The sequence below is a fragment of the Oreochromis aureus genome, linkage group 13 (genome assembly GCF_013358895.1).
Source record: "Oreochromis aureus strain Israel breed Guangdong linkage group 13, ZZ_aureus, whole genome shotgun sequence".
In the NCBI taxonomy this organism is placed as follows: domain Eukaryota; kingdom Metazoa; phylum Chordata; class Actinopteri; order Cichliformes; family Cichlidae; genus Oreochromis; species Oreochromis aureus.
In genome coordinates, this window is record NC_052954.1 from 33,912,706 (window position 1) to 33,929,973 (window position 17,268).

Sequence of the window (17,268 nt, forward strand, 5' to 3'; positions counted from 1 at the left end):
CTCCGTGACCCTAAATGAAACTGACAGCTGAAGTTTTTCTTCTTTGTTCTTCTCTGCTTATTTCCAGCTCGACTGGAGCAGCTTTGCATGATCCGCAGCTCGAAATAAGCCTCCTGTATCTCAGGCTGGTACCTCGGGGTGGCTGTGTCGGACGGTTGGTGGTTCGATCCCTGACCGTTCCAGTCCGCACAGTAAACTGTCCTCGAGCGAGATGCTGAACCCTAAGTTTCTCTCTGATGCAGACAGAAATCACTCAGGAGTGGAAAAAGTTCCTGCGTGGAAGCGTGAGTGACGCGTTTTCTGTTGCTGAAGGAGAGCAGAGGCGCTCGGGCGTGTCCGTCGGGTTTTGCCCAGTAAACACATTTAACCTCCCGACTCATCGATGGACGCTCGTATCGATACGAGCCGTTAAAATCGAATCGTCCTTGCACGCACAAACACTTCAGTTAAAAATTAGCAGCAGGCTGAATTTAGCAGAAGGCTAATGGAGCCTCATCGACCCGCTGACGTCCACAAACCTCCAGAGTGTCTGAAAGTAGCTTCCTGGCTGCGTTTTTTTTTTTTTTTTTTTTTTTTTTTTTTTTTTTTTGGGGGGGGGGGGTGGGGGTCACGCTGAGGTCACACTGAGGTCACACTTTGATGTTTTGTTGCAAGAATTTGAATGTGAAAACGTCCGCACTCGTGCACAGACTGTACTCTGCTTTGAAAGCTTGGTTTCTTCAGTTCTGAGGTTTCTGCTGTAACACGTTACTGATGCACACGTGTGTGCTGTGTGTTTGACGTTTACACATAAAAAGACTGAATTTAGTTCAGAAGCTGCTTCATGACTTCTTGCTGAGTTGATATATTGGGATGTGATCTGTCACGCTTCGTTTAATCTGACTCAATGTTAATGCTGGCTCCGCCTACCACGCCTGACCTTTGTTAGTCCTGTTTTTGACCTGCTCATAGAACAAAATCATTCTTCAAGACTTTGAGCTTCTGTAAACTCTGACATGAACTTATCAGATGTGTTTTATCTTAAGTGTTGCTCGGCATGTTTTTAGATCACGTTCTGTTTGAGGAAGAATCTAAATGTGGGCTGTGGGGGAGATGAAGCATTCATCAAGCAGTCCATGAGGACATCAGACCCTCAGAGAGGTTTGTTAGGTCGTGTTTATGAAGCCATTCGAGGCTCTAAATTCATGTGCTGTCCCATGTGGGGCTCAGGTGGTTCAGTTCCCAGCGGAGTTATGAGCGTGGAAGCGGTCAGCCATGTTTGCTCCAGTTAAGAGAACAGAATAATTATGGAGGGAAACAAATCGGCCTGCTGCACAGACTCGTGTTGGTACAGATGCTGGCTGATGTTGAAACGGCTCAGGAGAGCAGACGTCATCATTTTTTAAAGATTTCATTCAAAGAAAGAAAAATGATCCTAATAAGACACCTGAGCCAGGCCTGCAGATGTGAGACGGCTGCTTCGTGACCCTGCGGCTGCCTCCTGATGTTTCTGGATCAGAGTTTGGACTACATTTCCCTCCCAGAGAGGGAGGATGGATGAGCAGAAGATCAATAACTACATGAATATGTAACTGCACTGAATGAAGATCGATGGATGCAAAGAAGACGTGATGATGGGACAGACTGCGGAGATACAGGTGTGATGAAAAGATGGAGTGATGCGTGGTAACGGGAAATGGTTTTTATTTACATTAGCAAAACTTTGTTAGCGGTCACTTATCAACATAGCCTGAAAAATCCTGCAGTGATCACGGCGGACCCACCGCCACGTAAAACCGCCAAAACCTGGAGGTCATCCATGTCAGATGGCCTGGAGCCGTCCAACGAGGAGCCAAAAATTTGCTTCATTTGAAAACCTGCTGAGTGGAAATAAGAGTGATGCTGAGTGGATGGATCTGCTGCTCGGCGATGTTTCCGGATGAGTTCATTTCTGTTGGGAACTGAACGACGTGGTTTTTAATTGATGTTTGCGTGTGTGGATGAGTAAATGACCCAAAAGGAGTCGGGTCCTTTGTTGTGCTCCAGCGGCTGTGCACGGCGCACGCTGTGGTTTTTGCAGGGACTCTAACATGAATGTAGAGGAACAAACGGAGGCTGACGCAGAGCGGTTACTGTAGCGGCTGTAAAAACCCGCCATCTCCTGAAACCCCTCGGACAAGCTCTGCTCGCAAAAACAAAACCACCATCCCTCTGTGCTCTCATCACCCCCCTCCCCTCCTCCGTGGTCCTGAGCCAGCCAATCAGCACACATCTCAGTGGTTTGGGATTCCTTGAGCTCTGCGCGGTGGTGGGGGGATTAGAGGGGGTGGGTGGTGTGGGGGGTGTCTAACATGATCCGAGCTCGCCGTCGTTCCTCCCTCTGTGTCTCTAAAGAGAAAGAAAACACCTCGGCCGCCTCATCAATGTTTCATGAGCTGCTGCAGAGCGTCTGCGGTCACCCCCGGCACCCCCGCCCGGCCCGCCTCCTACCTCCACCCTCTTAGTGAAATTAAAGGAAGCTCCGGTCGTCAAATTCGCACAAAGGCGGGGTGAGACGCGGCCTCGCTCCTCTCCCTCGGCCCGTGTTGAGTTGCATTCGGGAGGACTCGCTGAACCCGGCCCGTGATGCCGTTAGCACAGCACGCTAACCTCCTCCAGAGCTCTTCCTGTGTTTCATAAAGTGTGTTTTTATGGTTGAGTGAATGAAACCGACTGATTGGTTGGCAGTAGTTTGTGTGACAGTCCTGGTGATTTTCCTGCTCGCCCTGCACCCTGTCACAGTTTCAAAGGGATCGGCTGCTGGGTGTGTTGAGTATATATGCTTTTATTTGATCATCGCAGGCTTTGATTGTACTGAGATTTTTCCACTTGTACGTTTAAGCAAACACAAAGATTTGGTGCTGCAAAGCTTCGAGGCCGATACTTGGAGGCCAGCGTCTGGTGACCTCATGCAGGAGTTTGTCTGGAAGTGTTTTTAGCGCTGATTTAATATTTAGTAACTTCTCTGTATGACTGATGATGTGCAAGGTCCTCCGTTTAATTCTATAAAGCTGGGAATTAGATTACAAGCTCCACAAAAACCACCTCCACAGATACCATAGCTGTGCAGGGTCTACCCCCCTCCTGCCCCCTGACAGCTGGGGCGGGCTCTCGCCGTCAGCTGTAACCTTCAGCATGACGTAGAGCCTCATGAGTTAACGGCCTTCGCAATCAAAGCTCAATGATTAAACTGGAGTTTTTCTTCGATCTCTAGAAGAAAATATGTGGTTAGTTTGTCCTGTTTTTGATAACCGCCATCATTTCTGGATGAAATGAAAGCTTGGCGGCGGCGACGGACACAGGAACCAGCGGCATCGGAGGCGGGCGCAGAATGGAGTTATTGTCGAGAGCCTGAAGGTGACACGAGGAAGCGTCTCAGGACGGAGCTGTGCGCTTCAAGTCTCAGTCAGTTTCCACTTGCAGATCTGCAGCATGAAAGGACCCTTTGATAGGGACGCTCCACTGAGCACGCTCACAGCGGCATGGAGGGGGCGGGGCCTGTCTGAGAGAGAGAAACATAAAAGCTAAAAATAAACAGAGGTAACGTGTTTGTTTGTGTCCACAGCTGCACACAGCTGTTTGAGAAGAGAGAAGTTCACTTCAGACCACAAACCAGCGAGTTCACGGCGCCTCGTCACGGCGCTTCAGATGCTGCTAATCAGTTTCTGAGGGTTTTCTGCGCTCAACCACTGGAAAGCCACATGACTCACACAACAGATCTGCTCTCAGTGAAATAAGAACGTGCATTTAAAGCATGTTAAGGGAGTGAAGTAAGCGGCACAAGTGGGCCAGCGCTTCTGTAATAAAACAGAGATTTTGCAGATTTATTGACTCTTCTTTCTGATTTCCTGAGCTCGAACCTGAAGCTGCTTCTCCAGGTGTTCTCAGGAGTCGTGGGGCTGTAACCGGACCTGTCTCAGACCACCTCCCAGGTCTGGATGGTCACGACTGAGCAGCAGTGGAAATAACCCACAGAGTCCTTCATGAACGAGCAGCAGGGCTTTAAAATCCCTCCAGACTAACAGGAAACCGTCAGCTGATCTGGAAGCTGCTCGCGGTGATAATTTCACTGCAGGAGCTTTTAATAAATCAGTGTTCTCCATTCATCAGCTGCAGATGGAGCAGCACCTCCACCCGTGACACCGGCCAGCTCTTATTTTATTGTGAGCTGATTATTCATTAAACACATCTGGTTAATAATCAGTCATCACAGCAGCTTCAGAGCAGACTCTGGTTTCTCTCCTGCTCAGAGGTTTAAGTGTCTGTGAACATGTTTACAGCCTGTATGCAGAATCTGCCCCCACGTGGGCCTTTTGGAGCGCCGCACCACAGGGACGCGAACCACAGCTTGCATCACCCGGGTTCCACAAACCAAACTGACCTTTTGAGTAAAGTTCTTCCAAAGTTGATGCGTCGTTAAATTTTCCATTGCTGATGTAAAACGTCGACTTTTGGCAGCACGCCCTGACCTCATGACCTCATCAGAGCCAGCGCCCTCCCAGCACGGCGCCAACACCTCGTCTTGGACAGTTGTAGCTTCAGAGTTGTTGAACCGGGTGTTGAATGTTTTGTCGTAGATTATTCATGTGAAACCATCTGAAGTGCAGACATCATTACAGAAGCGTTAACTTCAACACAAAAAGGTTTAAGGACTCGTATTAATCCAGTCATGTGACCACTAACCACGCGTCGAGTGAACGAGGCCCGGCCGTGCGTGAGTCTGCGAACACCGGGCGAGCACCGGGCGCTAAAACAAGTGTCCCAAGTTCAAGGATTTGTTACTGTCATCAGGGAACAGAGAACAAAACGCAGTTTCTGAGGTCTGAGTGTGATTAAAATCATTAAACGTCATAATAAAAGTAATCAAAACAAACAATCTTTCAAAAAATAAATTTGTTAAATTAAAAAAAAACGTCCTGCGTATACACTGATCTCCCAGCTGCAGTCAAACTGACACAAACAGGAAACGGACCTGCTTTCAAAGTACAAGTCGCAGCTTTTGAAAGATGTTAGCCGCAAGCAATGGGGCAGAGCTTTTTCTTTGAAGGCAAACGTTCTCGGGTTTTACTGCTGCTCTGTGCCTCGTTGGCGAGCGTTTGCAGACAGGTTGGCGACCCGTCGGGGAACACGTGATCCCTCAGCGACGGTGGTCGATGTCACGTGACCTCAGAGAGAAGCACCAGCTCGCTCGTGACCCAGTGGTCTCTGAGACCTGCTGATTTATCATTGATAATCAGGGTGATTGATCTCGATGCGAGGCTGTGACGGACGCTGTTGTGAGCCGGCTTCGTCAGCTTCACAGCGCCGACGAGGACTTCGAGCCTCGCATCCGGGCGCTGCGGTGAAGCTTCTGTAATGAAGGAAAAGTTGATTTATATCGACAGCGTGTATTTCCTGGCGTCCGACGGTGCAGACACACACTGACGGCTCCGCTCGTGAGCTCGGCTTTGTTTGTGGGTGACAGCGGCGCTGAAAAGCTCCTGACGTGTTTAGAGAAAGAGAGGAAGGAGGAAGGCATGGAGTCTTTATTCAGCTGTCAGCGTGACAGGAACAGCATGCCACACACACACACACACACACACACACACACACACACACACACACACACACACACACACACACACACACACACACACACACACACTCTTGTTTGTGTGTCTTTAGCGTTTTCGGGCGAGCAGGTGTGGGAATGAGACTTCTGCGATTTGGTAAGCGTGTTTTGTCAGAGCGAGCGATCTTATCTCTGCTGTTGTGTAATGACCTGCTGCAGGAATGTGAGTGTTAGAAGGGCTTGGCTGCTCTATCAGAGCCGGCGTGTTGCCTCGAAGGTCAGACTGTGTGTAAGGACTCCGTGTGCGAGGAGCCACAGAGACTTTAATCAGATGTTAAAAGTTGGGTCATTGGAGGACTTTGTTCACGTCAGTCTTCTCCTCGTTTATTTGACTTCACGCAGAGCAGGATGTTAATGCACGACCTGAAGAGGGGAAGGATTAGCTTCAGCCGCCAGTTTGGACTTTGTCAGTCAAATCTAAACACAGGCAGGATTTTTGGATTTGGTCCCGAGCTGGACTTCCAGAGGATGTCATCGTGAAGCAACGTCCATAAATCTCCAACAACAGGAAGTGAATGCAAGAGTTATTACGATTCACTGGTGGTTGTCTGTACGTCATACATCATACAAAAACACACACACAGGCCAAAACAAAGCACGAGTGCTGATAATTAACCAGATTCATTGCTCTGCAGACGTGCACACACGCCTCAGATGATCCTGAAGCACAGAGCAAGAGGCTAAAACTGAAAACGCCACATTTTACAAACACACGACGGCCTGCAGCGACTTTTCCGAAAACACAACAAAAAACTGGAAAAAATAAAGTTTTGGAAAAGGAGACGACGTCTCAGAGGAAGCAGACGTTTCTAAATCTGTCAAACAGAAAAAATGCCACAACTATTGTTTCACCGTGTTTACGTCTGTAACATCCTGTCCAAGCTTCGGCTTCCTTTCTTCAAACTCCCAGATAAGTTTTCCTTTAAAGGCCTTTATCAGGTGTGTTTTTCAAATGAATTATAGTCTAATATAGGCAGTGTTTCCTTTTTGAGCCTGAATAGTGAAGAAGATTAATGAAGTGCGTTCATAATGACGCTGAGATCAAACCGACTGCTCACAGACGCTGTCGGACGCTTCGAGTCCTGCGATTACAGATAATAATGTTCAGTGTTGTTAACTAGAAGCTGGACCAAGATTACAGCTTAGAAATAAGGACTGAAGGACGGCGCGCACAGTGACGGCGTCCTGTGATGGAGCGCGAGGTGAGACGGACACGTGGCGCCATCGTAGAATAAAGGCTCAGATTCTGAATCCTGATATTGGTCCTGACACGCTGACACGGATAGCAGCGCTTTGGATTTACAAGATTTGAGTCACAGAAGGATTAAAAAGCTCGAGTTTGCTGTTTGTCAACAGTTTCTGTAAAAAATCAGATGAACGATCAACGTCCCGGCGAGGGGAGCTGGAGGTGGAGGCGGGGAAACGAGAAACGAGCTGCGTCTTGTTGGCGTTCTGCTCGGTGACCTGAAGTCATCTTCCCGGATGAAAACGAGGGTCGGCTCATCGACATGAACCATTAACATTCCTGAGAAAACACAACAGCAGCAATCAGGAGAAGCTGAAACAACAGGAACTCCCCACAAACCCACATTTGTCAGGGTGACAGTGGCTGTAAGGCGGGGCTAAGGTCTGCTGTTTGGAGATGGACTGAGCATGCTCAGTGGCTCTGATGGGCAAAGCAGGGCAATCAGAGTGAAACGGCACAGCATCCTCTCAGAGAAACACCTTTCAGTTTACAGGACAGGTGAGAACATGGCGTTGGTTGTGATTGGACGGCGTTCAGATGGTTCCCGTTTCTAACAGCGGCATCATTTCTGTGTTTTACGTCCGAGGAGACGAGCTCGCACTATAAAAAAGTCTCAGCATCTTGTTTTAAACTCGCCGGAGGCGGCGCTGAGTCGGCGCCACATATGGCCTCGGTCGGTTTAACGGTCGATAATCAGCCTGTGTCCTCGCCTGTCAATGCTCCTCTGTCCCCAAATCTGGCTCGCTTTCCCCTCCTCACGGGAACACACTGCCGCGCTGTGTCACATCCAGCCATTCAGGCGGAAGGAGAGGGCGCTGTGATTGGATGACAGGCCCCAGTATTGTGCCCTGTGATTGGCTGCCAGGCTCCTGCTGTCTGAGTTTCTGTGAATGAAGGTTTTAGTTTTCTGCGCTCGTTAACACACACATGCATGCACACACACAAACACACACGCAGATGTTGCACAAAATGAGATCAAACACCTGCAGATTTTATTCTGAGGACAACGTGAAAGCAAACCTGACCTGCAGGTGAGATTTCCATAAAGTGAGTCTGTGCTGTCAGACACACCTGAGCACAGAGACAGATAAGCTGAGAGTTCCTCCTTTTGTGTGGAGGTTAAACCGCAGTGATCAGGCTGCACTCAGGTGTCTGTCAGGTGGCTGCATGCAGACGTCACCTCCAGGTGCTTCATAAGGTCGCTGCTCTTGGTGTGAGAGAGGACCTGAACACTCAGGTGATGAACGAGAGGCTCGTTTGAAGCCACAGTTGCATCATGGAGCAGTTCTGCTGAATCGCCCGTGTGGATCCGTGTGAGTCGGGGAGCAGCTTTTAGGATCAGAGGTGAGCTGTAATCAGCCGCTGCAGGAAGGAATCGCAGACTAAACCGAGCTTCTGCCGGTTTGTTTCTGTTGCTCTCAGTAGTTCCGACCTCCACACTCGCTCACGGGGGGATCCTCTGAGGCCTCCGCTTCCTGTGGGAGATCAGGAATGCTGGAATCCTGGAACTGTTGAACTGGAAGTGTGTGTTTTGACAGGGTTATACGATCGTGCGTGTTTGGGAATGTCATACGATCCGTCAGGATCGGCCCGGGACTGGCCTGGATTTGGAAACGCAGGCACAGACGTGAACGCAGGCCTGTGTGTGTCAGAGAGCCTCTCTGTCTCTCTCTGTTAGTGGAAACAGATGTTTGATGTGTTCGGCCTGTCTGACACTCCCCGCTTGCCCCCCTCCTCCTCCTCCTCCTCCTCCTCCTCCTCTTCCTCAGGACATTTTCACGTTGAAGGTTCCTTGTGTGCGAAGCCGGGATCCATTTTGCTGAAACATTTGTAAAAGTGTTGCTGATGAAGCTCGTGTGGAACCGTCTGTTCTGGATGTTTCTCATTACCTGAACGATCGGAGCGGATCGTCGCTGTCAAAGTCAAAATATTTGGCAGTTTTAGAAATACATTTATTTATTTCATAGAGTTGTTTATTTCAGTGTTACATTTCTGTAAAATTCTGAAATGTTTTTGTATTTTTATTTTTGTAACATTCACACATTTGTGACTCGTTATATTAGTTAAACTTCATTCACTGCTGCTAATCTCCTGCTTTATCTCTGCTTCACATCGTGTGTGTGTGTGTGTGTGTGTGTGTGTGGTCATAGTTGCATAGAAAGCTTCATTAGTCATTACTGGATGAGGGGAAAGTAGTAAAAACAAAAGTAAGCGCTCAGACATTTCCTAAAAAATCCCCTCCATCACGCCCACGTGACGATAAAGAAAAGATTGATTCGTGCTGTGAACACACACACACACACACGCACGCACACACACACACACACACACACACACACACACGCGCGCGCGCGCGCCCTCCCTCAGGGGAACGCAGCTGTGGGCCGGCATGTTTGGTGAAATGTCATGTTTGCTGTGCTCGTTTCTCACAGCCTGAAAATAAAAAGCTGTCGGTGTTGAGCGCGACCGTAACGGCAAGTCGGGATAATGATGATGATGATGTTGGCGCTTGTTCTTCATCGTTCAGGCCGATGTTTGGGCGTCTGTCTGAAACATCGACTGGATGTTGTTTGAATCTGCAGGACAAACATGAACCTTTGTCCGTTCTGTCCTCTCAACCTTCACTTCCTTTTCCTCACCTCCGTCCTTTCCTTTCTTCTCCTCCGTCGTTTCCTTCTGTAGCTTTTCCTCTCTTTATCTTTCTTGGCTTGTTTCCTTTCCTCTCTTTCACCCTTGCTCTTGCTTTCACTTCCTCTCCTCTCATCTTTTGGCTCTTATCATTTTAATTCAGAATGCTTTGCTCTTTTTTTTTATTTCCTTTTCTTGTGACTTTTCTTTTATTTCCACCTTTCCTTCTTCCTTGTCCTTGTTTGTTTCTTCTTCTTCTGGTTTCCTCTTCTCTCTTTTCCTTCCTTGCGACCTTTGCTCTACATTTAATCTTAGGACTCCTAAGATCCCCTCTGTTTATGTTTTTCCTTTCCTTCCTCTCCCGCCCTTTCTTTTTTTTTTTTAATCTACTTTTTGAGGATCAAACATTTTCAAATCTCGGACGAACGCCACAAACTCCGTCATGAGCTCGTGTCGACCTCGACTTCCCATGATGCATCGTGATCATGTTTATGAGAGCGCCGCATTCACACGATGATACGAGCAGTGATGCGCCTCACATGATGCTCATGCTCTACATTCCTGTGTGTGTGTGTGTGTGTGTGTGTGTGTGTGTGTGTGACGAATCACGCCATGCCCCTGTCTGGTTTGTGTGTACTTCCTCAGGCTCAGGTTGAGGTCATCCTCTAAGTGTGTGTGTGTTATTGACCCGCCCCATCAATACACCCCTGTCTCCTGCAGCCCTAATGAAGCGCACACAGCTGCTTCTTGTGCGCTCAGCAGTATCTGTGAGGAATCTGAAGCCTGTGACATTGACTTCTGCTTAGCTGTGTGTGTCTGTCAGGGTGAGATTATGTAGCTTTGCGTTAACAGATCATAACACTGCGTTTACCTCGGGGCCACCCGTCACCTGAAATCACTTGGTGTGAGAAAATTACAGAAACAGTTATGAAATTTGCAGGAAACTGCAAAAAAATGGAAAAATAATCGTTTTTTCTGAAGCTCGTCGTGAAAATGAACATTCAAAGATTCATTTTGTTGAAATTTACGTTAAAATGGTTGAAAATGTTTGGCCACATTCACGCACTATGAATACAGGTGTTCTCAGTCCCTCTGCAGGTGTACAAGTCGAGCAGCGAGCCGTGCGGTTTGCCCTCACTGGATTTGAGCGTGGTACTGGAACCGGACGCCACCGCTGCAACAGGTCGGTCTGGGAAGTTTCTTCCCTCCGAGATATTCCACGATCAGCTGATTTATCGTGGAAGGCGGGAAGCATCGGAGCGCGTAATGTTAGAGCGAGGTAGCTGAGTGCGTAAAAGTCTCTGACGACTCCAACCCGTCTCACATTCACATCGGCACAAACGCTGTGCTGGGAGCTTCATGGCTGAGCAGCTCCTGTCCATAAAGTGCACTCTGAGTGGTCCAATCAGAAGAGTGAAGAGTCCTTGGGAGGGAGACCTTAAAGGGGCGGGATCTAAATGTTTCAGGCAGAGCATGAACGTGCTCCAGCAGGTCCAATGGACAAGACCACGGAGACGCACAACGAGCAGAGTTTTTGGCTGCTCAGGTGCATTTCCTGCTAAAAATACAATAAAACCAAATAAAAGCAGGCCTGCTGTTTCACCCAGACACGGGCTCAAAGATTAGACAGAGAAGCATTTCCAGGAATCCAGCCCGGGTGGGGCTTCCTGCAGCCAGCGACAATACTCGAGTATTTCTCATAACTGGAGGTGAGCCATGTTCAAGGCAAACGACACAAACAGCGTGAAACCGAAAGTGTGTGTGTGTGTGTGTGTGTGTGTGTGTGTGTGTGTGTGTGTGTGTGTGTGTGTGTGTGTGTGTGTGTGTGTGTGTAAACACATTTTCCTGCTGGGACGAGCATCTGCTGCTTTTTCAGCACAGGAAGGGGAAGCCCCAACATGAACGAACACAATCTCACACTCTCTCTCTCACACACACACACACACACACACACACACACACACACACACACACACACACACACACACACACACACACACACCCTGCAGTAGGAAGCATGGAGATAAGACGCTCGGCTTCTCTCGGCGAGTTAAAGCTCTCATGTGATGATGCCTCTCGTGCAGGAAACAAATGTGTCTTAAAGACCTTAAAGAGGTCCGCCATGAACCTGTGCAGGCGGCGCGGTTTAGTTTCTGTTGACTTTCAGAGTATTTGTCAGATCCAGATGTGGATCCGTTTGGATGTTTGTCATCCCAACCTCACAAATTTGCATCAGAGTGAAACAGGAGAGGGCGGGAGGCGTCGTCACCGAGTACCCTCGGAGAGCGGAGGGTATTTCCAGCCTTTCCAGCAGTCAGAGTGCAGATGGCTGTTTGCTGTTCTCAGTGCCGATGTTCTTGTAGTGAGGGCGGCGTTGACGTGTTATCAGCTGCATTGTTGTGGTTTTATCTGTGGAACAAATTTACATTTTGCTCACTGAACCTGCAGCTTCCATTTAAAAAGGCTGATTCGATCCGATCTGAGGGTTAAAGCCAGAAACCAGCAGGTTTCATAGATTTCACGAGTGCAGACTGTTTGTTCCAGTCGTCCTCATTGCTTCTTCCTGTTGATATCTGAGCAGTCGTAGACCTCGTGGCGTCTTCCAGCAGCTCCAGTTTGATATCGGAGCGTCTCCGCTGAAGGCCATTCAACACTGAGGCCATTGTCCTGCTGCAAAATAACAACACAGCGCGAAGGTCGTGGATTTGTGTGAACGTTTGTTGGACTGGGCAAATCTTATCGGCCCAGTTTCCCTGCAGAGGTCACGCAGAGTTCAGTCCAGTGTGACGTGTGTGCGACTGTAAAGGTGGAGGAAGAGCTTCGTGTTGGAAGACGACTCGAAGAATCTGTTGGTGCCGTGTTTTTATCTGTGGGAGTGACTTTAACCACCGTGTGTGACTGCAGACATTGTACAGCGATGATGCGAGAAGTTTAAAATCTGCAGTGATTCCAAACCAACCTGTTTGATAACGGGTCAGAGAGGCCACGCCCCTCACAGTAATCAGCACTTTAAAGCAGCTACACTTAAAATGTGGCATGCTAGAGTGTCAGCCTGCCGTGACCTTTGACCTCTGTCTTCACTGCATGAATCCTCAGTGAGTTCAGAAGTCAGCGGTGTGTGAAAGCACACACAGAGCAGCTGTGGGTGGAGGATGTGTGGGTGTGGGTGTGGTGCCAGGTTGTGAAACTTCCTCCTGCGACCTCCTGAGTTCACGCGTCGCCGTGTTCGAGCTGCAGCGACAGACACGTGTGACGAACCGCTCGTTTAAAACCTTAAACAAAAGCCCGAACACGCTGCAGCTGTTTCTTCTGTTTCTATAGAGCGTCAGACTGACGATGAACCGAGGCCCGGCATTAGACCGTAGATTATTATGAAGTGTCACTCATGCAAAGCCACCCTGAGAAAGTCCAGTAGAATCTGTCGCCTGTTGTCTGAATTATGTAAATATGTACTTTGATCAACTCGAGCGATACAGTCTGTTCGCAGATGTCGTCGACCGCACCAAAGATCCAAAAACTGGAGGCTGATCCTCGAGCTGTCCTCGAGAAAATAAATGTGGGTTGGGATAGAGTAATATCCTCTGCTGTGTGTGTGTGTGTGTGTGTGTGTGTGTGTGTGTGTGTGTGTGTGTGTGTGCGCGTGTTGGGGGTGGGGGATAACAGTAACCGGCAGGCTCGTGGGAAATAAACTCTGCTGCAGGTGTGAGCCATCAGGCGACACTTCATCTGCTGCGTGTTTGTGTGAGCACATCCAGCCGAGAGTTCAGGTTTAGTCCGCTTTATCTAACATAGGAAAACACACACACACGTGTGTATTTATATCCTTGTGGGGACATCTCATTGACATAATGCTTTCCCTAGCCGCTTACCCTAACCATCAAAAATGAATGCCTGACCCTGACCCTAAACCTAACCATAACCTAAATGAAACTCTGTCACTAAAACCACATTGTCTGAAAAATACCTTCAAACTCGTGAGGACCAGGATGTTGGTCCCCACAAAGATATGTAAACAAACACACACACACACACACACGTGTTCATATCCAGACATCTGCAGAGACGAGCAGGACGCTCGGAGACTCTCCTGACTGTGATTATCGTGTCTCACTCTCTCTTTGTGTCTCTCTCTCTCTCTCAGATGAGCGTGAGGCGGTGCAGAAGAAGACCTTCACTAAGTGGGTGAACTCCCACCTGTCCAGAGTTTCCTGTCGGATCACCGACCTCTACATGGACCTGAGGGACGGACGCATGCTCATCAAGCTGCTGGAGGTCCTGTCGGGAGAGAGACTGGTGGGTTACGTCGCTGTATTTTGAAGGGCTTTTATTTTGAAGGAGGCTAAAGCGGCTTGGAGAAATTTTTACCATTCAGAGTCATGGGGGTGCGGCGGGTCACCGGGACGAAGTATTCCATCAGCAGCTTCATTAAAAACAATCAAATGTGACCTGAACTGATCATCAGGCGACTTTAATGTGACTAAATATTAGGAACACTCACCAAAGCCCTGAGAATGAGACTGTTTTAAGTTATCTCAAATATCTCTGAATGAGGGTTCTGTCAGACGTCAGGACGGAGTCACCTCTGTTTGGTCCTTCCCCGCCTGCACTGATGGAATCACATTGGACTTTTTTTTTGTTTTCCCCACTTTGGGTCATTCGGGTCTGAATGAATCATTAAGATAAGCTAGAGACTTTCTGCTTTTTAGCCCTTGTCCACTTTACAAAATGTCTCTTATATTTGTGAATGATACTCGACAGATGGAGGTAAACTCCTCGGCTGATGAAACCAAACCGCTCATGGACAAAAGCTCTGCGCTGTCCTCGCTGCACAGCAGCAGCTGCCGGGCGTCTCCGCTCTCCCCCTCGTCTTATCTAAACCGTTCATTCCTTTTCTGTGGAGATCAAATGACGCGTTTATGGCTCCGGCAATCATTAACCTTCCTCTGTCTGCTTTACCTCAAACCAGATCGGCTTCCAGCGCACTCGTTTCTGTCTGGTCGAGCTTTTTTTAAACGGATGTGTCGTCGGAGGCGTCCTCGTACACGTCACACCTGCAAATATATAAAAACAGCAGTGCGACTCTTTAAGACGTCAGCAGAGGATAGAGAGGAGATAATGATGATGATCAGCAGCTTAGGATGATTCAAAGCTCATAATAATCATTCTTTCTCTTATACTGAGCCTCAGTGCTGCCTCTCAGTTCATCATCTGTCTGAACCACCAGTTTTAGCTCCTCCCCCTTTAAGTGGCCCGTTTCTTTTTCACAGATGTCTGCTCAGAGCACGCTGAACTGCATTTATGTCGAATCATCCCACAAATCCATAAATCCGGGTGAACGTTAAACAGTCGAAGGTGTTTCTGATGCTCTCGAGTTTCCACATTTTGAATTCTGAGAGGCGAGCGAGTCGGTCTGTCGGCCTTCCTGCTGTATTCTCCTCACGCTCGCATGACGTTGAATCACTCAGACTTTTCCAGTTTCACCCCTGGACTGTGACTTCCGACGCTACAAGCCAAACCCCCCTCCTCCTCCTCCTCCTCTTTTTCTTCTTCTGTCTGTCGAAGCTCTTCATCTCTGACCTCCTCTCTCGCTCTGCTGTCATCCGGCTTTGTCTCAACCTGTCAAACACACACGGAGAGGAAACGCAGGCAGGAATCCAACTTTCCTCCGTTTTCACCTTCTGTTCGGGGTGGAGGATGTTGGAAACAGAGAGGTGGTGACGTGTGAAGCAGGCTGGGTGGAGGATGGGGGGATAACGGTGGTAGATGGGGTATTTGTGTGTGTGTGTGGGGGGTGAGTTGTGAAAGGAGTCATTGAGCAACTTTAGGGTTTACATGCAGCCAAACGCCTCCAGAAGCAGCAGAAGAATCTGCGAGTGCGCGGCTGCCGAGGCCGTGCAGTGAAGTCCAGCTTCAGCGAGTCCCACAGCAAAGACACGCGTGCACAGTTTCCTGATGTTAGCCTGCTCAGCGACAGCTTGTGTGGTTTTCTAAGCATCTGTTAGCTTATCGTGGCTAAAGTAGTAAAGGAGGAGGTGAAAGGTCAGTGTTTCAGACGTGACATGCAAAGTGGGATAACATGGAAGTTTGAGCCACACGTGCAGTTTCAGCTGTGTGTGTGTGTGTGTGTGTGTGTGTGTGTGTGTACAGTAACCCTGAAATAACTCCTGTTTGTCTGCAGCCCCTCACAGCCGGCGACATCTGGCTTTGCATTGCGTGCTGGGACGTCCAATCGGGCACAGCCCCGCCCACCTGCTGGTCCCAATAGTCAGGTTACGCGGGTCAGAAAAAGGGAACGTTAAAGGGGGAGGAGCTAAAACGGCTTGCGTGTCAGACACAGAAGGATTATTTTGAACTGTAAATCATGCTGAGCCGCTGTAGATGAGCGCAGGGATGAAACTGCGGAGCAGACGAGGACAACGTGGGCTCAAGGGAAAGATGGATTTGGAGAAATCTGAAGTCCTGTGGTCAGAGAAAAATGTCAGAAATGGTTTAAAATTGGTAGCATTTGTTTAAGGAATGACTCAGAGGGCTGAAACGGCAGCGTTTGAATGGAAGGAATTTGTTGGGACTATTTTCAGAGGTGGATTAATCCACACCGCGTGTTGTTTCCTGTAGCTGGAGATGAAGCAGATAATGAATGATAATGAGGGAACATGTCAGAGTCCCACAGCAGGATCGCTGATGTTTTCTGGGCAGCATTTGGTAGTAAGATGCGTTTTTGTTGGACTTGTTCCGGCCCCCCGTTGGAGTATTGTGTTGTAAAACACATCCATCACTGTCCTCCTCACTCCAGGGTTTACTCTGAGGGGGCGTTTCAGGCTTGGCTCAGGTCCTACTTGGGTAAAGGTTTCCGATCAGTCTCACCGCAGTCACTCACAACACAAACAGGCCGCCCCCGTTTCATGACACGGCGCGATGCTCCAGCCTAAAAGCCGCTCCAACCTTCTCCGTGTGGAAATTCCCACTCCGGACAGGGATCCGCTGCTCATGGAGGTGAAATGGTTTGTTTTCATGGCTTAAGGTGCAGATGAGCGTCAGCGTGACCCACGCTGCACCTCTGTGGGGTCTGTTGGATTTGTGCCGCTGGCATCGTCCAAAAAATCCCTCTGGTCCGAGTCCAGGTCCTGAATCACGGAGCGACTTTGAGCCGCTTGTGTCCGTGTGAGGAAAAGAAACGTCTGCGGTGTTATTGTTGGCCTCGGTCCTGGCGGTCGTTCTGTGTGTGCGCTGCAGGATGTAACGAGGCTGCTCTGACGTTTATTTTATCGTCGTCTTTTATTCGTCCTGTGTTTAGTTTATATTTCGGGAATTCATCCAAATTTAAACATCGCCTTCCTGAATTTGTCAGAGCCGTCCGAGAGGCTCGCTTTCAGCACGCCGTTAAAAATAAACCAACACGAGAGTTTAAATGTTGAAAACGTCTTTGAAACACAGGCAGGTGTGCACAGCCTCACCTGTGTCAGGTGGAGACTCTCCGTGATGCCACACCATCCTTACCGTCTCGTTTGCCCCCCGAGAGCAGTGAAGCCCCCGTTCTCACTTCCTGTTTCTGACTCAATGTCACATTGAAGTTGGAGTTGCGTCCGTTTGTTGTGCGACACAGAGCCGAGCTGTCAGACATCTGGCTGATGATTCAGGGCTGAAGCTCGACAGTAAACTGGGTTATCGTGGCGTTAAATCATCCTGTAAATCCTTCGGTCATAATCACAGCCGAGTCCTCCTCGTTCGCCATCTTCTGCTCCGCCTGCTGGGAAACCGAGGCTCA

General features: G+C 48.9%; 1 protein-coding gene across 2 annotated transcripts in view; it reads left to right on the forward strand.

The window, feature by feature from the left end:
• Nucleotides 1-17,268, forward strand: part of LOC116335525 (spectrin beta chain, non-erythrocytic 1) — a 98,910-nt gene that overhangs the window by 48,793 nt on the left and 32,849 nt on the right. For both annotated transcript variants that reach the window (XM_031759243.2, XM_031759242.2), the window contains one exon: nucleotides 13,645-13,796. In XM_031759243.2, the coding sequence (XP_031615103.1) occupies nucleotides 13,645-13,796 (152 nt within the window). The remainder of the gene's footprint in view (nucleotides 1-13,644; nucleotides 13,797-17,268) is intronic.